Source organism: Hyla sarda, chromosome 2 (genome assembly GCF_029499605.1).
Source record: "Hyla sarda isolate aHylSar1 chromosome 2, aHylSar1.hap1, whole genome shotgun sequence".
NCBI classification, from domain to species: domain Eukaryota; kingdom Metazoa; phylum Chordata; class Amphibia; order Anura; family Hylidae; genus Hyla; species Hyla sarda.
The window spans coordinates 393301393-393328011 of NC_079190.1; the positions used below are offsets into that span (position 1 = coordinate 393301393).

General features: G+C 46.6%; 1 protein-coding gene across 3 annotated transcripts in view; it reads right to left on the minus strand.

The window, feature by feature from the left end:
* SLC43A2 (solute carrier family 43 member 2) overlaps positions 1-26619 on the minus strand; it is a 95845-nt gene that overhangs the window by 60649 nt on the left and 8577 nt on the right. For 2 of the 3 annotated variants that reach the window (XM_056558680.1, XM_056558681.1), the window contains exon 2: positions 15234-15416. The exons of the other annotated variant lie outside the window; for it this stretch is intronic. In XM_056558680.1, coding sequence (XP_056414655.1) covers positions 15234-15393 — 160 coding nt within the window. In that variant the 5' untranslated portion in view covers positions 15394-15416. The remainder of the gene's footprint in view (positions 1-15233; positions 15417-26619) is intronic. 3 annotated transcript variants of the gene reach the window in all.

A 26619-nucleotide genomic window follows, 5' to 3' on the forward strand; every position in this document is an offset into this window, starting at 1 on the left:
GTGAATTCAATGTGTGGCTTTATTTATCATCAAATATCACAAGTGATGTTTTGACTGTCTCAGATGGCCACTATATACCCTGCATTTGAATGCCCTGGCTGCCACAGTGGCAAATGCCCAGGAAGCAGGCCCTCCATGTCAAGAGCAGTTTCCAAGCCCCTTCTCTCAGCTCTGAGTGACAGAGATAATATCCAATCAGACACTGAGAAGAGGGGCCAGAGAAGCCTTTAAAGGGGTATTCCGGGCAAAAACATTTTATCCCCTATCCAAAGGATAGGGGATAAGATGTCTGATTACGATCTACCTGCAGCACCTGCATTCTATGCGGGGCCTGCGTTTCTAGTTTCGAAAACTTCCGGGAATGGGGACGTGACGTCAACCACATCCCCTCCATTCATGTCTATGGGAGGGGGCGTGACGGACGCCACGCCCCCTCCCATAGAAATGAATGGAGGGGGCATGGCATTACATCTAGAAACTAGAAACGCAGGCCCCGTATAGAATGCAGGTGCTGCAGGTAGATCGTAGGGGGTCCCAGCAGAGGGCCCCCCGCAATCAGACATCTTATCCCCTTTCCTTTACATAGGGGATAAAATGTTTTTGCCCAGAATACCCCTTTAATAAAGAGAGCTGTAAACATTTCACATAACAGGCTTCGTCTCCTAAGCACTTGTCACAATAGCGTCCAGGACACTAAATCACACTCTTTTAGTCATGCAGGTTGCATGACTAGAACCTGTGGTATGAGAACATTCCTCTCCCAGTCCTCTATATAAGGCTGTCAGAGGTTGTAAGGGTTCAAAGCTGCTGACAGATTCCATCTAAAAGACTAAAAATCTGACTGTTTGTGCTGTTCATATGTTATATTTTTATACGCATTTCACTTTTTACGTTGTAGAAAATACATTACATAAATGATTAATCTATAAATAAAAAGATAAAAGTCAGAAAATAAACCAAGTAGCACTCTAAAGGGACCAACTTACACATACACATCAGACATGTTTACACCAAATGAAACATTTTCAGTGGGACTAGCTGATAAGTCGCTACCAGGGAAGTCTGGCAGCGGCTTGCTTTTCCTTTTTTCCATTCAGAAAATAAGAATGCCTGGCTATATTTATGTGTATGGGTTATCAGGAGAGAATGTTTAGCCGACATCTATCGCCTGTGTATGGATACCATTAGACATGCTGATGTCAATGGATTTGTTCCCCATTTGTATATAAGATCCTTCTCCTAAGTAGAACATTTATTCGAAGGAAAGAATACTGGTTACTTGTCAGGTGCTGACCACCTCCGCAGCACAGTGAACCACAAACCACTGCTTTACTGCAATGTAGTAATGAGAGCGTCACTCTCTAATTACAGATAATGTAGACTAATGATTACAGTAACATTTACTGCTTCCCTGTTACTTATTGTTAAGCAGTTTCTTAGATGCACTCCACCAGTACTCCAGAACAACTCAATAGGCAGAGAACAGACAGAAGGGACATCATTTGTTAAAAGGTGTTGAATTACAATGTGGCACTTATTTATGTTATATATTCTAATGGATTCTTCATTTCCACTAGTTTACATACCTAAAGGGATACACAAAACGTAGGTTACAGTTACTGAGGTGCAAAGAACAAAGTCCAATAGGGTCCAGTTTCATTCTTTGCTATGAATGCACAAGTACAAGCAATGAAGGCTCTCCTGAGAGTACGCTGCCTGCTACTCTACATCTGAACTGTCCTCCTAAAATGGCAGCTTCCGCAGATATCAGTGAGGGGTGTGGATGCTACTAACCTAGCACATCCTGGATATAAGTACTTCATTGTAGGGCATAGGTTACAAACAGCAACTAGACGCACAACATAATAGCTGTATCTCAGTTATGTCAACATATGCCATACCCAATAGTTAAATTATCAGTATTACATAAGTAAATTTACCATAAAGCTTATAATAGGTTATTCTTAAAGCGCAACTGTCATGAAATGTTAGTGTAATAACCTGCACACAGCCTTTGTACTGTGTGCAGGTGTTGTGTACAGCAATTATTTTACCTCATACTTTCAGGCTTTCGTGACGCTAAAAAGTGCTTTTAATCGAAGCCACTGACGGTCGGATAGGCATGGTGCAAGGTACGCGATGCCCTGCCGCTGCCACGCCCACCCACACGCCCACTTTGTATCTCAGTGCTGGGACCGCTGTGTGATTGACACACAGGTCCCAGTGCATGCGCCCTTCAACTAATGTAACGTGCACGCTGCTGCGTGTCATCCAGTGAGCGCTCGCTCCCGCGCTCTCTGTACCTAGCCCTGCGCAGGCGCACTGAGGAGGACGATGGCGGAGGGAGCGAGCGCTTGCTGGAGGAGCGAGCGCTTGCTGGATGACACGCAGCAGCGCACACGTTACATTAGTTGAAGGGCGCAGGCGCTGGGACCTGTGTGTCAATCACACAGCGGTTCCAGCACTGAGATACAAAGTGGGCATGTGGGTGGGCGTGGCAGCGGCGGGGCATCGCGTACCTCGCACCATGCCTATCCGACCGTCAGTGGCTTTGATTAAAAGCACTTTTTAGCGTCACGAAAGCCTGCAAATATGAGGTCAAATACTTGTTGTACACAACACCTGCACACAGTACAAAGGCTGTGTGCAGGTTATTACACTAAAATGTCATGACTGTTGCCAGGATTATTGAGAAGATCACCTTGTGTCTGAAGAACATATTCCTGATAACAGGGGGACAGAGTAGGTGCAAGTATAATATTGCTATTGACTGCAAAATGAAAAGCTGCTGAAAGTTGCTCTCTTGGACAGTGATCAAAAAGTGTTCCTTCAGCTTTTTGACTCAAGTTTTCACCTGCCGTTAATACTGACAAAAATGTACTTTATGTTAAGATTAGATGCTTAAAGGGGTACTCTGGTGCTTAGACATCTTATCCCCTATCCAAAGGATAGGGGATAAGATGCCTGATCGCGGGAGTCCAGCCGCTGGGGACCTCCCGTAGGCTTGCATTGAGGGGTGGAGCGTGACATCACATGGGGGCAGGGGCGTGACGTCACACGCCGCCCGCCCTGTAGTCGCCGGTAATCAGTCCTGGAGCGAACACGCTCCAGGGACTGATTACAAACAGGGTGCTGCGTGCAAGATCACGGGGGTCCCCAGCGGCGGGACTCCCGCGATCAGGCATCTTATCCCCTATCCTTTGGATAGGGGAAAAGATGTCTAAGCACCGGAGTCCCCTGAAGTTCATAAGCCCAACTATCTATCTATATATATATATATATATATATATATATATATATATCTTAGCTGAGTACCTGGCGTTGCCCAGTTTTTCCTTCCTCATCCTTGTTGAGGAGGAAAATAAACAGAGGAGGAAGCTTTTGACTTCATATCCCATCCCCATATATTGTTGTCATATCCCAACAACATATCCCATCCTCATACCCTGACCTCCTATCCCGACCTCCTATCCAGTCCTCCTCTCCCGTCCTCCTATCTCGACCTACTGTCCAGACCTCCTACCTCGACCTCCTATCTCCACCTCATATCCTGACCTCCTAACTCGACCTCCTATCCCACCCTCCTATCCCAACCTCCCATCCCATCCTCCTATCCCCTCCTCCTATCTCGACCTCCTATCCCGTCCTCCTATCCCGTCCTCCTATCCCGTCCTCCTATCCCGACCTCCTATCCGGTCCTCCCATCCCATCCTCCTATCCTGACCTCCCATCCCGACCTCCCATCCCAACCTCCCATCCCGACCTCCTATCCCATCCTCATATCCCGACCGCCTATCTCGACCTCCTATCCCGTCCTCATATCCCGACCTCCTAACTCGACCTCCTATCCCGACCTCATATCCCGACCTGTAATATGTGTACCAGGTATTGAAATATCTCCAGCCGTACAGAAATTATATGAGAACATACATTTCCCATTGATTTTCATGGGACTTTAAACAAAAACTCCAACCCTCACAAATGGGGGTGGTTAAGGGTTAAATTAACTATCCTATATTTTAAGTGGACATATAAGTAACATGTGACCAAGTATTATCGAAATATCTCCAGCCATTTGGAAGTTATGCAGTAACATATATTTCCCATAGAGTTGTATGGGACTTTAAACATAAACCCCGCCCCCGGCAAATGGGGGTGAGTAAGGGTTAAATCACCTATCCTATGTTTGTTGTTGACATATAAGTAACATGTGTGCCAAGTTTCATGTTAATATCTTTAGCCGTTTTCTCTAGAAGTTTTTGTGGAACATACACACACACACACATTGAGTTTTATATATATAGATATATATATATATATATATATATATATATATATATATGAGACACAGTTTCTATGACAATTTCCAAGTCATTGAGGATCTTTTTATAACCGCAGAGAATAATATAAACTGATCTGTATAGTCATTGCAACTTAACTTCTTACTCTACATTGTTTAAACCAACAAACATCTAAGCATGTGAAGAAGTTCCATGTTCTATCACAAGATCAGGAATTTCAGCATGTCTGCCTGTAGATAGGAGTATCTACAAAATCACATGCAGGTACGACATGTTTGTACAGTTTTCTGTTACTACTATGAAAATATATACTGTAGCTTTAAAGATGCATTCCCATTCGTAAACATGTAATTTGCGGATTTACAGATTGCGGGGGTCCCCAGCGGTGGGACCCCAGCGATCATACATCTTATCCCCTATCCTTTGGATAGGGGATAAGATGTATTAGGCTGGAATGCCCCTTTAAACATGTATACAAGGGGCATGTGTTTTTTCAATTAGAAACAGAGAATAAGCAGCTGCCAGGCACAGCTGCTACCAGTTGTACTCATCAAGTAAAGATAATTGCAATGTAAAACAAAAATATTGCCCAAATCTTATGCTGTGCTTTCAGCACTTTTGCCATAGTGGGACCCTGGAAAAAAACATGTGTATAACCCACATAATGTCTGTGGTCCACTATAGACATTGGATTGTCTCCAAATCGTGCCATAACTGGTTTGATCTGCCAACACATAACCTAGCCTGACCATACTTTAGTGAGTTCAGAAGGCTGTCATTTACAGTTGGTCTGGCAAGATTGTTGTTTTGGACCACAAAGCCCTAAATGGACACTGTCAGATACAAAAACGTTTGATATGTTGTAAAGCATGTATAACCAATAGGTTTTGCAATAGCTTTCATTAGAAAATTTTCACTATTTTATACTGAAAAATCCAGTCAAACAACTGCCCCCTGCCTGCTTGGACACATACTAGTCCTGCTGTGTCCATGCATCATCACCTATGTCATGGACACACTTCCTTGATTGACAGCTGTGAGTGCAGGGCTCACAGCTAGAGGAAAAATCCTCCCACTGTCAGCTTGTGTCCCGCTACTGTCAGTGAGGACAAGCTGGGAGTTGTAGTTTTGCTAATGCTAGGGGAGATGTGAGCAGACAGCATACTGAGGGAGGGGGCGGAGACCTGCACAGTGAGGCCACGCCCCCTCCCTTTGAGAGGAATTCAGACTAGTGAGCAAAATTAAAAGTGTAATAAATATATAAATAAAGGTGCTAGACACATATAAATTAGATGTACATGGTCAGGATTAGGTACAATTGGTCAGGATTAGGTAAAATTTTTTGTTGGATCTGATGGACAAAAAATCGCCAAATGATCTCTGCAGAAATCTTTGGCTTGGTCTGGGCCTGCAGATCTGTTGTTTAATATGAATAACTTTCTAGCTAAAGAATCAAATAAGAACTGGAAAAAAAAACAACATGACGATTCAGCATCTGATTCTTTCATTTATGTCACCAAAATGTCCCAATGGTTTTCTAAAAGTGGTCTAAGCTGGCCAATATCACCCTGTGTAATAGGGTCACTGGTCAGCCGACGGACGAGCAAAGGCTCCTTTGTTGGCTGATCTGGTTATTTTTACCTGCTTAAAAACCATCATACATCAGTCACACATCTTCAGGTGTAACAGGGGATGTGCGGCCGATGGCTGATCAGCACGAATGATCCTGCGAATGTTGTCTAATAGGTCCCTACATCTGTCCAGATTCTCTAGTCTATGGCTAGTGAGTGATTGGCGGAGCGGGCACTTGTGCCCAGACTAGGACCAGAAAGTGGTGAGCAACAAGACCGGGTACTGTCAAAACAGAAGCAGCTGAGAATCAGGCACAGGAGTGCTGGAGAATTAAAGTGCTGGACAACCCCTTTAAGGCCATCTGTCTGCATTCTTGAGCACTGTGTAAAGTCTGTGGCATCAGGAGACTAAGGAACATTAATGGATTGATTCTTGTTTCCACTGAACTGAAAGACTTCTGCTTCTTCCAGCCAAAGTTCAGTGGAATACTCAGCAGATCTGGGAGCTGAGATTTACTTAGCAGTCCAAAGGGCAACTCCTAGAGTGCTGAGATGCTGTTTCTGGACTGATTAAAGATAGCAACGCTACATGCAGATGTGATCAGAGTCCTTCTTTCATAACCCATTTTTTATGCTACATCTACTCAATTTCTTGCCTGTGGCAGCAGCTTTTAGAGCACATTAGGGTAGAGGCGTTGTCTGAATTACTTACTGAATTGTTAAAGAAGGAGAAATGTTCTTGCCCTCTGCCCGTGTGGTAAAGTCAAATGCTAATGAAATAACTTGACGTGGGGACAGAGTGTAAAGGTTTCCGTCATAAGTCACAGAACTGCTGGCGGCTTGAAATGCCATGCAAATTATTACTAGTACTATGTTAGTTTTATCAGTATAAACGTAACATAAGTCATTGAATTATACATGAAAAATGGACCTACATGTCCATTCAGGGCCCAAAAAAAAAGTTTATTACAAAAAAAATCCTTTTAGTATTACAAAGCTACAAACTGCAAATCCAAACCGCAATGGATGATAACAATAATGGTTTTGGAGGGTGGGAGGAAAGTGCAGTACATGAATGCATGGAAAGGACATACGAATTCCAGGTGGATAACTTGAGGTCAGATTTGTACCCAGGGCTCCAGTAATTGAAGAAGGGAGAGATCGACCGATTATCGGTTTGGGTGATATTATCGGCCGCTAATAACGATTTTGGACATTATCGGCAATTACCTTGCCGATATGCCGATAATGCCCCGGCCAGAGACGACCGTCGTCGCCGCTGCCCCATTGCCTCCCCCCATCCTCTGCCTACATACCGCCGCTGCTGCCCATTGCCTCCCCCCATCCTCTGCCTACATACCGCCGCTGCTGCCCCATTGCCTCCCCCCATCCTCTGGCCACATGCCGCTGCCCCATCGCCTCCCCCCATCCCCGGGGTTATAATTACCTGTTCCCGGGGTCTGCGATCCTTCTGGCTCCTGCGCTGTTGCTGTGCGCTGAACAATGATGAGTGGCGTCCCCAACGCAACGTCACCGTCAGTGCGCGCAGTGACAGCGCAGGATGCCGACGGAGCCAGAAGCGGACCCCGGGAACAGGTAATTATAACACCGGGGATTGGGGGAGACGATGGTGCAGCAGCGGTATGTGGGCAGAGGATGGGGGGGGGGGGGCGGTGGCGTTGTATGCGCAGAGGATGGGGGGGGGAGGCGATGGGGCAACTGTGGTGGTTAGACTCAGGACCCCAGGACAGGCAGGGGGAGAGAAGCGGGCGGCGGTCTCTGGCCCGGCAAAAGCCACTGCAGTTCATTGATTTAAAGCGCCCGCTTTATATCATTGATCTGCAACGGCTTCTGCCCCACTGGGGGGGTTGAAATAGCCGATAACTTATACCGGAATATCGGTATAAGTTATCGGCTATCGGCCTCAAAGGTGACAGATTATCGGTATCAGCCCTAAAAAATTGATATCTGTCGATCCCTAGAAGAAGGCTAAGGCTGGGTTCACACCACGTTTTGTTAACTACGGTTCCCGTATACGGCTGGGAGGAGGGGGGTGGGGCTTAATCACGGCGCCCGCACTCAGCCGTATTCGGGAACCGTATTTAATGCATGTCTATGAGCCAACCGGAGTGAACCGCAGCCTCCGGTCGGCTTAGTTTTAGGCCGTATGCGGTTTCCCGACCACAGGCAAAAACGTGGTCGACCGCGTTTTTGCCTGCGGGCGGGAAACCACATACGGCCGAAAACGAAGCCGACCAGAGGCTGCGGTTCACTCCGGTCGGCTCATAGACATGCATTAAATACGGTTCCCGAATACGGCTGAGTGCGGGCGCCGCGATTAAGCCCCGCCCCCCTCCTCCAAACCGTATACGGGAACCGTAGTTAACAAAACGTGGTGTGAACCCAGCCTAACAAGTGGCCATGCTTTCCCTGTATTTGTATAACTAAATGGGTTGCCCCCTACAGTTCCGCATTGTGCCACGATGACTAGTATAAAGTAGAGCTTTGTTGTTTTTTAATTTTTTGAATGACAACTTTTCTAAAATTGTTAGAAGTAAAAAGACATAGAAACTGCTGCTTCAAGATCACAGCACTCACCTACTATAAGCAACTGACTCATGAGGCACCGATCTGCTGACTGAATCTATTAACAAGCCAAAGGTATAATTATACCGGTCTACGGTGAACTGACAGAATAGCGCTTAACTTACCGCTCCAAATACATTTGCTGACAAAGGTATAAAAAGGTTATTATAACTACAGTAGCTGTAATAAGCACATACCAAGACAGCGGAACAGGTAATTGTGGAGAGGATATGCTGTCCTGCAGTATATGAAAAGCAGCTGGTGCTAAACTTAGAGCTTCACCCTGTATCTGCAGCAACTAAACAGATATTATATCTATTTATACTTAATAAAACAGACATGTTTACTTCCAAAAGGTAAGAATTGAAAAAGTAAATATCTAGGTTCTGTTCACACAGCACATTTCAGGTATACAGTGGTCCCTCAAGTTACAATATTAATTGGTTCCAGGATGACCATTGTATGTTGAAACCATTGTATGTTGAGACCAGAACTCTATGGAAACCTGGTAATCGGTTCTAAAGGCACCAAAATGTCATCCAAAAAATAGGAAAAAGTGAAAATTAAAGAAAAATAAGTAGATAACTAATATAGATAAAGCAAATCCTTACATATAAAAGTAAGAAAGATCTGCTGGGAGCTGTAAATCATTGTCTGTGTCAGTGTTTTCCAAGCAGGGGGCCTCCAGCTCTTGCAAAACTACAACTCCCAGCATGCCCGGACAGCCAAAGGCTGTCCGGGCATGCTGGGAGTTGTAGTTTTGCAACAGTTGGGGGCACCCTGATTGGGAAACACTGGTCTATGTAGAGGACAGGAGCTTCTTCAGGGTCCTGTACAGTACATGCAATGTCCTAAAAAAGTAACATGGAGTCACCCTCACCTGGTGTCCAAAGGAGCAGCTAACTCTGGTACAGGTAAAGTGTACAGAACATGTAATACCTCCCTGTACTGTAGGGGGCGCTACCAGACACCAGTCAGTGCACGTACTTCAGCAATACAGGTATTTTTCCAGTAAATTGCCCATTCTAATTGGTCAGATCTTCCGGCCATTGACACGTTTCACAGATCTGGACTGTCTGTAGCATTGTATGTTGAGTCTGGTTTCAACTTACAATGGTCCAGAAAAGACCACTGTATGTTGAAACTATTGTATGTTGAGGCCATTGTAAACTGGGGGATCACTGTACACTGGAAAAATATAACCTGTATAAGCCAAACATATAGTCACAATAATATGTATCAGTTTAGCATGAAGTTGCATATTTTGCCTACTGTCTCTTAATCATGAAATACAATATATATATATATATATATATATATATATATATATATCATTAAAGGCTATGGGCTCCTTTACACTTTTTTACTGTTTATTTGTTTTTCGGGAATGCAAAATAAAGCAACTTTCTAAATATTCTTTATTAGAAACTTCCTACCATTAAGCTGCTACTCAAAGAAAAACAAATCCCTGGAAGAAAGTTTAAACATGCTACAGAAAGAGAGCAAATACAAGGCAGTAATCAGGAGGGATCATATAGGCTGCGTACAAGTGTAGAGAGAAAATAGTGCTCACACAGCAAACTGCAGAGACGGAAGAATAGACACATTTTAATGAATACCCGTGGAGAAAGTGTTCTTTGTCATGGATGTCAGGCATCGCTATATTCCCCCAAGGTACCTGTTGTATGTGGATAACATTTTTTAGGAAACGCATTTCTTTTCCAGGTAAATCCAGAAATAGTTAAATCCTGGACAAGATTTAGCTTGCTAGGAACTTTGGTAAGTCCTGATAGTGGGCCATTTTTTACAGGATGAAAGGTAAGTCTGGTAGTGGGGCCTTTCATCCCCTTCCTGAGCCACTCCAGGTTTTCAGACTGGCCCAGATCAGCACAGGTGCTGAAGACAGCTGGTCACTGGACTTTAAAATGAAGTGAAAGTCAGTCTGCATGAGAGGCTGTGAATAACCTTTACCACTGATGAGAGTTTAAATTCGGAGGTTTGTGGCCTAAAAAAGGTGACATTATGACCTGTGTGAGTAACACACGGGCCCAGATGTATCAGTCTTTTTTAAACCAAAACTAGTTTTGCCCATAAAAACCAATCACAGCTCAGCTTTCTTATCTTAACGAGCTCTTGTTAAATGAAAGCTGAGCTGTGATTGGTTGCTATAACAATTTTGGTTTCAGGAAGATTGATAAATTTAGGTCATTGTCTATATTGTTGGGTGGCTGGTAATATGTCACTTCTATAGACAGGGAAGAGATCTGTATAGTTTGCCCAAGCAGGAATTATTTTTGTGCTTATGCAGTATTTGTTGTTTTACTGAAAAATAAAGACAGAGGCCCTGTTTAGCCATTACTCCTGTGTCCATGTCCCTGACTACCATTTTCCCTTGATTAGACTGGTTCTATAGAGCGTATCTGCCATAAATGCAAGTATGAAAAAATGTGTCCATAGCCTTTATTGGGATTCCATAGTCCATAGTCTATTACGTTTTTTTAATGCAGGGACACAAAAGATTGACTTATACCACCATAATGTCAAACGGATCTATAAGATCTTCATAGGCTTGAAGACATTTGGCATCTATGTAAGAAGCATTTCCTAGGATGGCAGGAACATACAGTATATAAAAATGCATTGTAATTATCAAAGGTATAAAAAAGTCTCTATTTGCAATACTGCTAGGGGAAGATCAGTTCAACTATGTACGTCACACACAGATGCAATTGTCCTGTACAGTTAAGCTAATGGAGCATGCTTAGTGATAACAGGCGACTGCAGACCAGAACCAGCTGTCTAATGTTCCGTACCCGTGCCCATTAATCATCCTATGAGCCGTTGCTTGCGCATCTAAAACTAACAGGTATTGATCCGAGAAACTAAGGACGCCCATAATAACTATCACTGAGCATATACAGTATTCAGACATGGGTGATATGGGTGACCATCATATAAATATATATATATATATATATATATATATATATATATATATCGTATATACTCAACCCGAAAATAAGCCGAAGCCACTAATTTCACCCCAAAAACCCAGGAAAAGTTATTGACTCGACTATAAGCCTAGGGTGGGAAATACATCATCCCCCCCCCATGTCATCACCCCCCCCTGTCATCATCCAGACCCCCATCATTAACACCCCAGTCATCATCACCCTGTCATTTTCACCCCCGTCATCATCACCCTCATCATCATTCCCCCCCCCCCCCCTTCATCATCACTGCCTATCAATCCCTTCATCAGTAGTCTTAAACCTGTGGACCTCCAGATGTTGCAAACTAGAACTCCCAGCATGCAAGGAAGGAAGGGTGAGCTGTTCCGGGCCATTTATGCTGCAGGGACCGTCCGGTGGGGAGGGTTAGTCGTTCCGGGCTGTCCATTTTCACCGGGAGGCCCTCTTCTCCGCTACAGCCCCGGACTAGTGACGTTGCCTTGACGATGATGCACAGGGACGTCCATGCGCAGGTATGTCTGCTGCGCACGGACGTCCCTGTGCATCGTCATCAAGGCAACGTCACTATGGCCGAGCCGGCCCGGAGCGGAGAAGAGGGCCTCCCGGTGAAGATGGACAGCCCGGAACGACTAACCCTCCCCACCGGACGGTCCCTGCAGCATAGATGGCCCGGACCAGCTCACCCTTCCTTCCCACCGAGGGGAGGTGAGTAGAAAACTAAAGGGGGGGTCTGGATGATGATGAAGGCCGCAGTGGTCTTCAACCTGCGGACCTCCAGAGGTTTCAAAACTACAACTCCCAGCATGCTGGGAGTTGTAGTTTTGCAACATCTGGAGGTCCTTAGGTTGAAGACCCCTGAGAAGGGATTGACACTCGAGTATAACTCGAGTATAAGCCGAGGGGGGGGGGGGGGCGTTTTCAGTATGAAAAAGCGTGTATATACGGTATATATATATATAACAACTGTATCTCCATGTGTTCTAGCAGTAGAATATAAGCATCACTTGGTAAACAGCAAGGAAAGCTGAACGAATAAGCCATGTACTATCCCTTGTGGCCAACACTATCCATCTGGCTCCTGCAGCAGCTAATAATGACTCAGATGAAAGCAAGACAACAAGTAAGAATAGAATAAAAGCTCATAAATACTCTCAAGCTGGTCTAGATGTCAAGGGGAAGAGAGAGATCTGACTGGATATCAGCATGCATGATCCTTTTGTTCTGGAGGGAGAAAAATCACAGAGTGGAGTCTTCTTGTCCCTTCCCTGTTCAGAACACATACATGCTCAGCTGAGGAGAGCATGCTTTTGCATGGGAGTGAGAAGAGATACAGAAGCTGTCAGTCACATCATTTGACAGCTATCTAAAGTGTATGGTCAGCCTTACAGCATGATCATTGCCTACTCACGCTCATGTGGGGGTTGGTATTTGAACCCTCTCTTGTAGCGGTAAACATGGCCTTTCTTGTCCATTGATATGAAAAAGTGTCTACCGTATTTTTCGGCGTATATGACGCACTTTTTCTTCCCCAAAACTGGGGGGGAAAAGTTGGTGCGTCTTATACGGCAAATACACACCTATCGGGTCAGTCCCTGCGGCCATCAAACGCCGGGACCCGCAGCTAATACAGGACATCGCCGATCGCGGTGATGCCCTGTATTAACCCTTCAGACGCGGCGATCAAAGCTGACCGCCGCTTCTGAAGTGAAAATAACACTAACTCGGCTGTTCAGTCGGGCTGTTCAGGACCGCCGCGGTGAAATAGCGGCGTCCCGAACAGCTTACAGGACACCGGGAGGGACCTTACCTGCCTCCTCGGTGTCTGCTCCATGCCGGGATCCCCTGCATGGCCGGCGCTCTCCTTTGACGTCATCACGTCGTCGCGCACGCCGTCCCATCATCCAATAGGAGCGGCGTGCATAGCGACGTGATGATGGCGACGGAGAGCATGGATCCCGGGGAAGAAGACGTCCGGAGCGTCAGGGACACCACGGGGGTGACAGCGATGGAGCGACATCCAGGGCAGCGGTGACGGGTCCGGAGCGGCAGGGACACGTGAGTATTACCTCCTATACCAGTGGTCATCAACCTGCGGACCTCCAGATGTTGCAAAACTACAACTCCCAGCAAGCCCGGACAGCCAACGGCTGTCTGGGCATGCTGGGAGTTGGAGTTTTGCAACACCTGGATGTCCACAGGTTGAAGATCACTGTTGGGTTCAGAATCTTTTTTTTCTAGATTTTGGACCTTTAAAATAGGGTGCGTCTTATATGCCGGTGCGTCCTATAGGGCGAAAAATACGGTAGTTCTCTGTACCTTGTATAGTGTACTTTATTTTCACCTAGGCCTCTACCAGTGAATGAATTAACTAAATTATATATATATTTTTTATTTTTATTTTGCACTAATGATCCATTTCATGAGCGGAACTGTTCATAACACATGTGCTAATTCAGTCATTTCTTTGTTATTGGTATAACCATAAATCCTTCAACAGATCAATAATGGCTTAGAAACTATCTTCAGTAACTGTACGGTAATGACGAAATATGTCACACTGAGTGGGTGAGCTCTACATACACATCATCCAAGCGGCAACCTATTTAACTTCTCATATCTGTCTGTATAGGATTAAGCTTATAAAACAACAAGATAATAGATCAGATAAAAGGGTTGTCCCTATCAGCTAGTTATCCCGTCTTCCTCCTGGGATCCCCACTGATCAAAAGAATGGAGGTCATTTGTCCTCTAAATGAATGGAGCAGCAGCACACATGGTTGGCCACCACAAACCAGAGATTTATTGTCTATGGGGCTAAATTCAGCGCTCTGCAATTTGGAAGTCCCATATGAAATAAACAGAGATTTCATGACCAATGCCAGGCAGTGCCAGAAAGGCATAGAGGCTCGGGACAGGAACATAGATTTGCCTCTGTATACATCACTAGTCAGACCGCACATGGAGTATTGTGTCCATTTTTGGACGCCTGTGTATAGGAGGGACATGGCTATACTGAAGAGGGTGCAGTGGAGGGCGAAAGATAATTGGTGGTATGGGAGGATTACAGGACCAAGACCAAGACAAGACTTCTTAAGGGCTATTTGATGACAATGAACAAATATATGAATGGACAGTACAGAGATCTAGTAAGTGAAGATAATGGACTCTATTGGACGGGGGGGGGGTTTGATCGCGGACGCAGATGAGGACCGGGTGGGGGGTACTGGTGGCAGCGTGGACACAGATGAAGCCGGCCAGACACACACACTGGACAGAGATGCGCCCCCATCGCGTCTTGTGTGAAGTCATTTAGCGCTGCTTGCCCGGAGCAGGGCTAAATGCCTGAAGAAATCACCTGCCTGGCGCCCAGAACTACATGTCCCAGGCGGAGGGCGATACAAATTACACATCCCTGGTTCAGGCTTGTTCCGCTGGATGCAAATGGCCCACAGGATGGAAGTTTGAGGCCCCTGCTTTAAACACTAATGGCCTATTTATAGTGATGACCCTCTATGTGTCATAGGCAAGGGAGCTGAGCCTTGTTGCTTTTTTGGCTCCTTTACTGATCAAATGACAGGGTCCCCTGAAATCAAACACCCATTTCTTTGATCCCTGCGGACCCTGTCATTAGATCATTAAAGTGGCCACAAAAGTAACAAAGCTCATCTACAAACTTATGTTGAGAACAGTGACTGTGTGAATGTTGGACGCCATGTTCAACCTCTTTAACTAAGTTTTACAGTATGTCATAAGCAAGCAGAGTTGTGTTGTAAGGATAGTGGCACATGTAAGAGTAATAGTACCTGGATAGTGGCACATGTAAGAGTAGAACCCCTCGGATTTCAGCATGATGAGCAAGGATCCCCAGCCCAGAAGTACTGCAGAAAAGAAAAGGTTTTCAATTACTGCAGTACAGGCCATCCACCACCGTCGCCGATGTGCTGTAGCCAATGTAGGAGCCATGTTTTCTTCCTGTGATTGTCAGCCTGTAAAACAAAGAACAGAATATTATGAGCAGGTGGTATAAGTGAGGGGGTGGCAATATATAAATGCCCATTTTCCCTTCAATCTACAGTACATCCAGTGGTTTATATAAATGCCTATGATCCTCCCGAAACAAAAAGACACTAAGGCAGTGGCCTCCAAACTGTGGACATCTAGATGTTGCAAAACTCCCAGTGAGCCTAGACAGCCAATGGTATGATTGCAACAACTGGAGGTCCATAGTTGGGAGACCTAGGCACTAAAAGCTCCAGTCCTAGCTTAAAATGTTGAGATGTGAATAACTATAGTGGGTATACCATAAATACTATTCGTAGTTACAAACATAAGATCCTATGTATGTGGGTACAGATACGCTGTTTCCAGGGGGGGGAGTTTCGGAATGACATTATTTGATTCCTGCTACAGGAAGTCCTTCTTTACAAAGGTAATTCAACCCCCAGACACCCAGGTGAGAAGCCCCCACCTGCGCCTGCTGCCATTCCCCATACAGGTAGCTATGTATACCTAACAAGCTCCTCTGTTTATACAATAAAACCAGGTTCCCACCTGAAGAGACACAAAGCATAAACAAAGCAGCAAGCAATAAAAAAAAGTCAATGGGTGCAATGCTATCACCTTCGGGATGTTAAGAGGGGCAAAGATCTAATGGCTTAATTCCTTGTCAAAGTTACAAGATTGCAGAAGTGGAAACTGCAAAACAGATACCGTAACTCTTCCTTAAAGACTCTTCACCAACAAACAACATGGACACAGATAAGATAGGAATCCTTTACCCAAGTCCGATTGCTTCCCATTCTGAGATCTCTTTACTGCTCTACAAATAACATAAAAAGTGACAAACACTGTTGTCCATTAACACCTAAGCACACCTAAACTGACGGCTCATCGGCCAAACACCTTGGCTAGGGGTACGTGGTTGTTACGCCGAGCGCTCCGGGTCCCTGCTCCTCCCCGGAGCGCTCACGGCGTCTCTCTCCCTGCAGCGCCCCGGTCAGTCCCGCTGACCGGGAGCGCTGCACTGTCATGGCCGTCGGGGATGCGATTTGCACAGCGGGACGCGCCCGCTCGCGAATCGCATCCCAGGTCACTTACCCGTCCCGGTCCCCTGCTGTCATGTGCTGGCGCGCGCGGCTCCGCTCTCTAGGGCGCGCGCGCGCCAGCTCTCTGAGACTTAAAGGGCCAGTGCACCAATGATTGGTGCCTGGCCCAATTAGCTTAATTGGCTTCCACCTGCTCCCCGGCTATATCTGATCACTTCCCCTGCACTCCCTTGCCGGATCTTGTTGCCTTGTGCCAGTGAAAGCGTTTAGTGTTGTCCAAGCCTGTGTTACCTGAACTCCTGCTATCCATATTGACTACGAACCTTGCCGCCTGCCCCGACCTTCTGCTACGTCTGACCTTGCCTCTGCCTAGTCCTTCTGTCCCACGCCTTCTCAGCAGTCAGCGAGGTTGAGCCGTTGCTAGTGGATACGACCTGGTTGCTACTGCCGCAGCAAGACCATCCCGCTTTGCGGCGGGCTCTGGTGAACACCAGTAGCCTCTTAGAACCGGTCCACCAGCACGGTCCACGTCAATCCCTCGCTGACACAGAGGATCCACTACCAGTAAGCCGAATTGTGACAGTAGATCCGGCCATGGATCCCGCTGAGGTGCCGCTGCCAAGTCTCGCTGACCTTACCACGGTGGTCGCTCAGCAATCGCAGCAAATTGCCCAACAAGGACAGCAGCTGTCGCAGTTGACCGCCACGTTACAGCAACTTCTGCCTCTGCTACAGCAGCAACCATCTCCTCCACCAGCTCCTGCACCTCCTCCGCAGCGAGTGGCCGCTCCTAGCCTCCGCTTGTCCCTGCCGGACAAATTTGATGGGGACTCTAGACTCTGCCGTGGATTTTTGTCTCAATGTTCCCTGCATATGGAGATGTTGTCGGACTTGTTTCCTACAGAACGGTCTAAGGTGGCGTTCGTAGTAAGCCTTCTTTCAGGAAAGGCCTTGTCTTGGGCCACACCGCTCTGGGACCGCAATGATCCTGCCACAGCCACAGTCCAGTCCTTCTTCGCTGAAGTCCGGAGTGTCTTCGAGGAACCAGCCCGAGCTTCTTCTGCCGAGACTGCCCTGCTGAACCTGGTCCAGGGTAATTCTTCAGTGGGCGAGTACGCCATCCAATTTCGTACTCTTGCTTCTGAATTATCATGGAATAATGAGGCTCTCTGCGCGACCTTTAAAAAAGGCCTATCCAGTCGCATCAAGGATGTGCTGGCCGCACGAGAGATTCCTGCCAACCTGCAAGAACTTATCCATTTGGCCACCCGCATTGACATGCGTTTTTCTGAGAGACATCAAGAGCTCCGCCAGGAAAAAGACTTAGATCTCTGGGCACCTCTCCCACAGTCTCCGTTGCAATCTACGCCTGGGCCTCCCGCCGAGGAGGCCATGCAAGTGGATCGGTCTCGCCTGACCCAGGAAGAGAGGAATCGCCGTAGGGAAGAAAATCTTTGTCTGTACTGTGCCAGTACCGAGCATTTCTTGGTGGATTGCCCTATTCGTCCTCCACGTCTGGGAAATGCACGCACGCACCCAGCTCACGTGGGTGTGGCGTCTCTTGGTTCTAAGTCTGCTTCTCCACGTCTCACGGTGCCCGTGCGGATTTCTCCTTCAGCCAACTCCTCCCTCTCAGCCGTGGCCTGCTTGGACTCTGGTGCCTCTGGGAATTTTATTCTGGATTCTCTGGTGAATAAATTCCGCATCCCGGTGACCCGTCTCGTCAAGCCGCTCTACATTTCCGCGGTCAACGGAGTCAGATTGGATTGCACCGTGCGTTACCGCACAGAACCCCTCCTGATGTGTATTGGACCCCATCGCGAAGTGATTGAGCTCTTCGTCCTCCCCAACTGTACCTCTGAGGTCCTCCTCGGTCTGCCATGGCTCCGGCTTCATTCTCCCACCCTTGACTGGACCACCGGGGAGATCAAGAACTGGCACTCTGCCTGCCATAGGAAGTGCCTCTCCCCCCCTCCCAGTCCCGTCAGGCAAGCCTCAGTGCCTCCTCATGGCCCCCGTCCTGGTGACACACTGCCCCGTGCCAGGCTTCGCCCTCTGCCCTCCCTCCCCATTCCCACTCCTGCTGTACTGCCTGCCGTTGAGGAAACCCTCCATTCTTACCCGGTGTCCTCGTCCCAGGTAAAACAGTTGTCGGACAAAAAAAGGGGGAGACCTAAGGGGGGGGTACTGTTACGCCGAGCGCTCCGGGTCCCTGCTCCTCCCCGGAGCGCTCACGGCGTCTCTCTCCCTGCAGCGCCCCGGTCAGTCCCGCTGACCGGGAGCGCTGCACTGTCATGGCCGTCGGGGATGCGATTTGCACAGCGGGACGCGCCCGCTCGCGAATCGCATCCCAGGTCACTTACCCGTCCCGGTCCCCTGCTGTCATGTGCTGGCGCGCGCGGCTCCGCTCTCTAGGGCGCGCGCGCGCCAGCTCTCTGAGACTTAAAGGGCCAGTGCACCAATGATTGGTGCCTGGCCCAATTAGCTTAATTGGCTTCCACCTGCTCCCCGGCTATATCTGATCACTTCCCCTGCACTCCCTTGCCGGATCTTGTTGCCTTGTGCCAGTGAAAGCGTTTAGTGTTGTCCAAGCCTGTGTTACCTGAACTCCTGCTATCCATATTGACTACGAACCTTGCCGCCTGCCCCGACCTTCTGCTACGTCTGACCTTGCCTCTGCCTAGTCCTTCTGTCCCACGCCTTCTCAGCAGTCAGCGAGGTTGAGCCGTTGCTAGTGGATACGACCTGGTTGCTACTGCCGCAGCAAGACCATCCCGCTTTGCGGCGGGCTCTGGTGAACACCAGTAGCCTCTTAGAACCGGTCCACCAGCACGGTCCACGTCAATCCCTCGCTGACACAGAGGATCCACTACCAGTAAGCCGAATTGTGACAGTGGTGACTTAGGTGGCGACACTATCTCAAGGCCAATGATCACTGCGTTGCACTGCCTGCTTGCAGCTAATGAAAGCGAATGGGACCGCGCTGCAATACGCAAGTTACTGTTGACAACAGTGGTCAGGAGAGCATTCTAGGTTTTCTGGAGACTGTTGGGTCATGGATGTGGCACCTGCGCACCACAATGCGACCATTAGCTTTCTTTGGCCTCTTTCACATTGCTGTTGGGCTCCGCTATGTGGGGCTCTATCGGGAATTCAGACAATTTTAGGGAGCACAACACTGTGGTCTGCAAGTTGCTTCATGGGTTCTGCTATCTCAGACATATAGATAGAATATCCATGGGGTATGTCATAAATGTCTGATAGGTGAACATCACTGTTTCCATAACTCCCCCATGCATGTGAATGTCTACCACTCTGCTCATCCTTTGCTTGGGTGTGGCGGCTGCCTTAACAGTCATGTTGGGTGGCACCGTTCTCCACAAATGGATCCCAGAGGTGGGACCTTAATCTATCCAGAGATATAACTATGAGGGGTGAAGAGGTAGCAGCCACCCTGGTGCTTCAGGGGGCCACAGGGCATCTGTGCACCATAAGAAAACACCAGTATTATAAATGGCCCCACATATTGCACTGGGATCCATAAGCGACAAGTTATGCCTCCACATCTATCAGACATTTCTGGATGTCAAATGTAAATGTCAAGGGCTGAGGTACCCCTTTAAGACAATGTTATCTATATTGGAAAAGTTATCTGTTTTCTGTAAGAAGCCGTTTCAGACTAAGGAGACTGAGACTCATCTTCAATGAGATTACTGTCAGTAAGTGTAGGAAAATCTCTGTCCATGATCAATACGTTATATCCCTTCAGTTCTGATACTTCTCCATAAATATGCACATGGACATAATTACTTTTTTATTACATTACTACAGTAATTATTTTAGATGCTGTTACATATTTTCAGTTTAGTGCCCCTGTAGGATGATACATGTACATGATAATCTGATACTGCTGCAGTTTTGTGAATTGTGCAGTTTACAAAAGGAATTGTGGATTATCTCCTACACAGTAATCACTCTTCTGACTTGGTGTGCGTTCACACCTGCGGTTTTTTATGCCGTTTTTGAAGCAAAAATTTAAAGTGTACAAAAATAAATAAATAAAAAGAGTGAAGTAAAGTATTCTTCCTATACAATCACCCAGGACTGTGATCAGTTAAATCATGAGGCCCTTGTGGTGAGGGTGTGATGAGGGCAGATGTTATTACCCTAGGGGCAGATGGCATTAACCCCTTGTATTCGTGATGCCAGGGTGTGGTTTAACCTCTGCATCACTCAAAGGTATGCCACTGGATCCTGGGATAGGCACGGGGCAAATAATGACTCCGACGCCAAGTTACGGAACAACGGCAGCTTTACTGAGGAAGACAGTGTAATAGTCTTGACAGCTCAGTTAGTTCCAAGAAGGTGACCAGAGACTTCAGAGACTTTCGGGCTCGTTTAGACTTATAAATGATTTGGACAGTTTGCTGCATGCCCACGCTTACTGTATAAGGACTGATCTTGACTGACTTGACTAGACTGACTTCACCCTGACTGTACACTGAGGACAAGCAGGGCTCTGTACACTGAGGACAAGCAGGGCTCTGTACACTGAAGACAAGCAGGGCTCTGTACACTGAGGACAAGCAGGGCTCTGTACACTGAAGACAAGCAGGGCTCTGTACACTGAGGACAAGCAGGGCTCTGTGCACTGAGGACAAGCAGGGCTCTGTACACTGAAGACAAGCAGGGCTCTGTACACTGAGGACAAGCAGGGCTCTGTACACTGAGGACAAGCAGGGCTCTGTACACTGAGGACAAGCAGGGCTCTGTACACTGAGAACAAGCAGGGCTCTGTACACTGAGGACAAGCAGGGGCTCTGTACACTGAGGACAAGCAGGGCTCTGTACACTGAGGACAAGCAGGGGCTCTGTACACTGAGGACAAGCAGGGCTCTGTACACTGAGGACAAGCCGGGTTCAGCACACTGAGGACAAGCAGGGCTCTGTACACTGAGGACAAGCAGGGCTCTGTACACTGAGGACAAGCAGGGCTCTGTACACTGAGGACAAGCAGGGCTCTGTACACTGAGGACAAGCAGGGCTCTGTACACTGAGGACAAGCAGGGCACTGTACACTGAGGAAAAGCAGGGGCTCTGTACACTGAGGACAAGCAGGGCTCTGTACACTGAGGACAAGCAGGGCTCTGTACACTGAGGACAAGCAGGGCTCTGCACACTGAGGACAAGCAGGGCCCTGTACACTGAGGACAAGCAGGGGATATGTACATTGAGGACAAGCAGGGCTCTGTACACTGAGGACAAGCAGGGGCTCTTTACACTGAAGACAAGCAGGGCTCTGCACACTGAGGACAAGAAGGGCTCTGTACACTGAGGACAAGCAGGGCTCTGTACACTGAGGACAAGCAGGACTCTGTACACTGAGGACAAGCAGGGCTCTGTACACTGAGGACAAGCAGGGCTCTGTGCAGTAAGGACAAGCAGGACTTTGTGCAGTGACGCTCTGTGACATGCCCCCAGACTCACACAGCAGGAAGATGGACAAGCCAGGAGCCTGCACAGAGCCCTGATTGTCCTGCCCTACTTCCTGTATTTTGTTTCTGCAAAGTGACTGACAGGCATTAGCTCCAGAGACAGTGTTTTTTCACCCAAAAATGTAACATTTTTTAAACAATACATATTACAGATATACATATAATGGTAATATCTACATAATATAACAATTTTTTGCAAATGACATGTACGCTTGAAAAACCGTATGACCCTGTTCAGAAAAGGAAAACAATAGGAAACATCTGAACGTGATCCTAAAATAACCCTCCACCAGAACTAATATCTAGCTGCAGCACCGATAATAAAATGACAGCTTATACGCCTCCATTAGGAATTTTTAGCCTGCTTATTAAATCCTTATTCCCTGGTTCTAAGAAAATGCATTCGACTTTGTTCCTAAGATGTTCATAAACAGCAAATACACTAAACTGTAGAGCAGTGTTTCCCAACCAGTGCGTCTCCAGCTGTTGCAAAACTACAACTCCCAGCATGCCTGGACAGCCTTTGGCTGTCCGGGCATGCTGGGAGTTGTAGTTTTGCAACAGCTGGAGGCACCCTGATTGGGAAACACTGATGTAGATGGTTGAATTATTTACCAGAACAAGAGGTAAAGGCTGTTGTTAAGGGGAAATCAAACATGCCGACATGACATGGATGTCTCATAGACCAGGCACAACATCTGCTCTATCTGTTCTAGGAAAAAGGTTTCCTTATAAGCTGCATGTGCAATATATATATATAAAAAATAAGTCATCCTCTGCTACAAAGCTGTGGTATACAGCTAAATAGTAGAAGAACTCGTCTTAAAATCGATATTACCGTTATTAAATATTAACCAAATGCTTTACTATCCCGCTCAGTCATGTGACACTGGTTGCTATATATACAGCTGTATAACAGCTAAAGCTTTGGGCCGGGTTCACACTTGCGAAGCTCTGAACGGAAAACTTCCGTCCGGAGCTTCCGAGTGCGACCAGTGCTAGGACCGTGCGGACATTGCAATTGTCAAAAGGGTTTGCAGCAGATTTTCAACAGCGGAAATCAGCTTCCGAAAATCTGCTGCAGACAGCCCCCAGAAAACCCACCCCCATTCAAACTGATGGCAGGTTTGAGGGTAAATCCGCTCGTGTAAACGAACCCTTATATTGTGGATCTGTCAGGCACATGTCTGCGGTGTGCATGGGCCCTAGGAGTATGTTCACATGAGCAAAATCCATGCCCAAATAAAGTACTGTGGGTTAAAGCAGGAGCTGCAGCTCCTTAAAGGAGAACTCCAGCCAAAATGAACTTATCCACTATATAGGGATGAAAGGGGTACTCCGGTGGAAAACTTTTTTTTTTTTATTTTTATTTTTTTTAAATGAACTGGTAACCGATAGTTAAACAGATTTGTAAATTACTTCTCTTAAAAAATCTTAATCCTTTCATTCCTTTTTGCAGCTGTTGACTACAGAGGAAAAACTTCATTTTTTTAGTTTCTTTTTTGTCTTGTCCACAGTGCTCTCTGCTGACACCTGATGCCCGTATCAGGAACTCTCCAGAGCAGGAGAAAATCCGCATTGCAAACCTATGCTGCTCAAGACAGTTCCTGACACAGACAGTGATGTCACCAGAGAGCACTGTGGACAACACAAAAAAAGAAATTCAAAAAGTAAAGAATTTCCTCTGTAGCAAACAGCTGCTAAAAAGTACTAAAAGGATTAAGATTTTTTTTAATAGAAGTAATTTACAAATCTGTTTAACTTTCTGGCACCAGTTCAATAAAAAAAAAAAAAGTTTTCCACCGGAGTACCCCTTTAAATAGGATAAGTAGTTGATCACGCGATCTCCGGAACATAATATGCCGTTTCTCTACCGGTAGACGACACACGCTCCATTCATTTCTATGGGAGCCCCGATAATGCCCGAGTGCTGTACTCGGGTCTTTTTGGCCCTTCCTTAGAAATGAATGGAGCACGTGCCGCCTGCACGGTCAGCTACTTATCCCCTATCCTATGAATAGGGGATAAGCTTTTATTTTTGCCGTATTTCTCCTTTATAGAAGAACTCCAGCCAAAACTAACTTATCCCCTATCCACATGATAGGGAATAAGTGTTCGCAGGGCATCCAACCGCTGGGACTGCCCACAGTCTTCGGAACGGGACGGCAACTACCGGTGTGTTGTCTACCAGTAGTCAGCACACGCTCCATTCATTTCTATGGGAGCCCCGATGATGCCCGAGTGCTGTACTTGAGTCTCTTTGGCGCTCCCATAGAAATGAGTGGAGCATGTGCCATCTGAAGCACACACTCCTCACTAAGAACGAGGAACCATTCCGGAGATTGTGGGGGGTTCCAGCAGTTGGACCCCCCTGCGATCAGCTACTTATTCCCTATCCTGTAGATTTGGAATAAGTTAATTTTGCCTAGTTCTCCTTTAGGGCATGTTCCCAATTGGCGTATACGCAGCGTATTTCACACTGCGCAAAATCTGCAGCAGCAGCGGGAAATACACAGCGTATCCCTCGCTCACCATACACACAGGGCTTTCCGGTAGCAGCCCTATGTGTGCAGTGAGTTTTGGAGGCAGAGCTGCGCGTCACAGTCAAAACTCACTAAAAACATAGGGCTGCTGCCGGAAAGCCCTGTGTGTATGGTGAGCGAGGGATACGCTGTGTATTTCCCGCTGCTCATGCAAAATTTGCGCAGCGTGAAAAACGCTGCGTTTACGCCAAGTGGGGACGTGCCCTTAAGCTCCCATTGATTTTAATGGGATTTTCGGAGATCACATCTTTTTTGAATAATCCCCAATCTCCCATTGAGGTCGCAAGGTTTTTTAAAGTGATACTGCATGGTTTCTGATGTGGAAAGTGGCACAGTTTCTTTGTCAAAAACCCTAAGAGAACTTGCTTATTTTGTACAATATATTAATAGAGAAAGGAATATGGGAGTACTAGCAGCAAAAGAAGGAGATAGAGAGAGGTAATAAGGAGTTATCCATTAACAGTCGGCATAAATTACCTCTGTTAATACAGGTTCCCACATACTTGTGGAATAATATGGAAATGGATAGGGTAGTCGTGCTGTATTTTCCACCACATCATACATGAGATGAGTTAGAAAAATCGCAGTTTTCTTTATTTGGTACTGTACACATGGTTATCAAGTACTGGCCAAAACTAGAACTAGAAAACCATAAATAAGTTTTTTTTCATGGTGGGCACTAAACATTAATGTGCCTGTGTATATACAACAGCAAAGGTATTCCCAACTTTAACTGTTATCCTCTATCCACAGGATAGGGGATAACAAGCTTATCAAGGGGGTCCGACTACTAAGATCCCACTGATCACAAGAATGGAGGTAAAATGACCCCCTGACGAAATAACCAACCATCTATTCATTTCCTATGGGGCTGTTAAATACTGTCAAGCACGCCAGCAATGGTTACAATACCCATAGAGAATGAATGGAGCACTGGACATGCATTCATGCGGGCATTTCATCCATTCAAAGGAAAATTGACCTCTGTTCTTGGGGTCAGAGGGGTCCCATCGGTTGGAACCCCATGAACAGCTTGTCATGCCTGATCCTGTGATAGAGGATAACTTTTGATGTTAGGAGAATGACAAAAGGACAGTCTTGGTTGTTGATGTCTATGATCACGTTGGAGTATGTCATGTAAAGTGCTCTCGGCATATTTGTCAAATGTGAACGCGAACAGAAGCCTTACAATTATGGTTACTGTCCTAGTCCATAGAGGTGACGTCACAGTATTGAGTAGCCAATCATAGGCCACTGCCGGCCATAGCCACCAGATTGTGCATTTGTAATGTGTCATCTCCACAGACAACTTGTCATTACACTGCTGGGCAAACAGGAAGAGGCAATATAGTGTTTTATTCTGCTTAACATTGATATGCACAAACGTGATTGGTAAATAGATAAATGACATGCAGGTGGAGAATACATTAGATATACAGATGATGCATATGCAAATACAGAAAAACAAAGTGGACCAACCCCATAGGGGAGTGCCGTAGTAGTGTACAGTGCAATAATGAATAAAAACTTACTAGGGGCGGCGTTGGATAGGGAGGGCTCACATGAAGAAGGACGCCATCGACGCCATGATGTGGAGGCACTAACTGTACTGCGCCTGTGTTGGGAGGGTTGGAGAGCACAAGGAACTGGAAGTTACATTTGCGCATGCGCAATTTGGAGCAGCGTATGCGCAAATAGCACAGCGATGCCGGTGAGAGAATGGGTATGCCAGACGACAAAGGCCAGCCATGTTGTGATGTGTGAGGACGGGGTATGAATATAAGATATGAAGGTGGGATATGATGATGGGACATGAGGGAATATGAAGACGAGATATGTGGATGGGATGTGAGGACGGAATATGAGCTCAGGATATGAAGAATAGATATGAGTACGGGATATGAGTACGGGATATGGATATGAGTACGGGATATGAAAAATGGATATGAGTACGGGATATGGAGAATGGATATGAGTACGGGATATGGAGAATGGATATGAGTACGGGATATGAAGAATGGATATGAGTACGGGATATGGAGAATGGATATGAGTACGGGATATGGATATGAGTACGGGATATGAAGAATGGATATGAGTACGGGA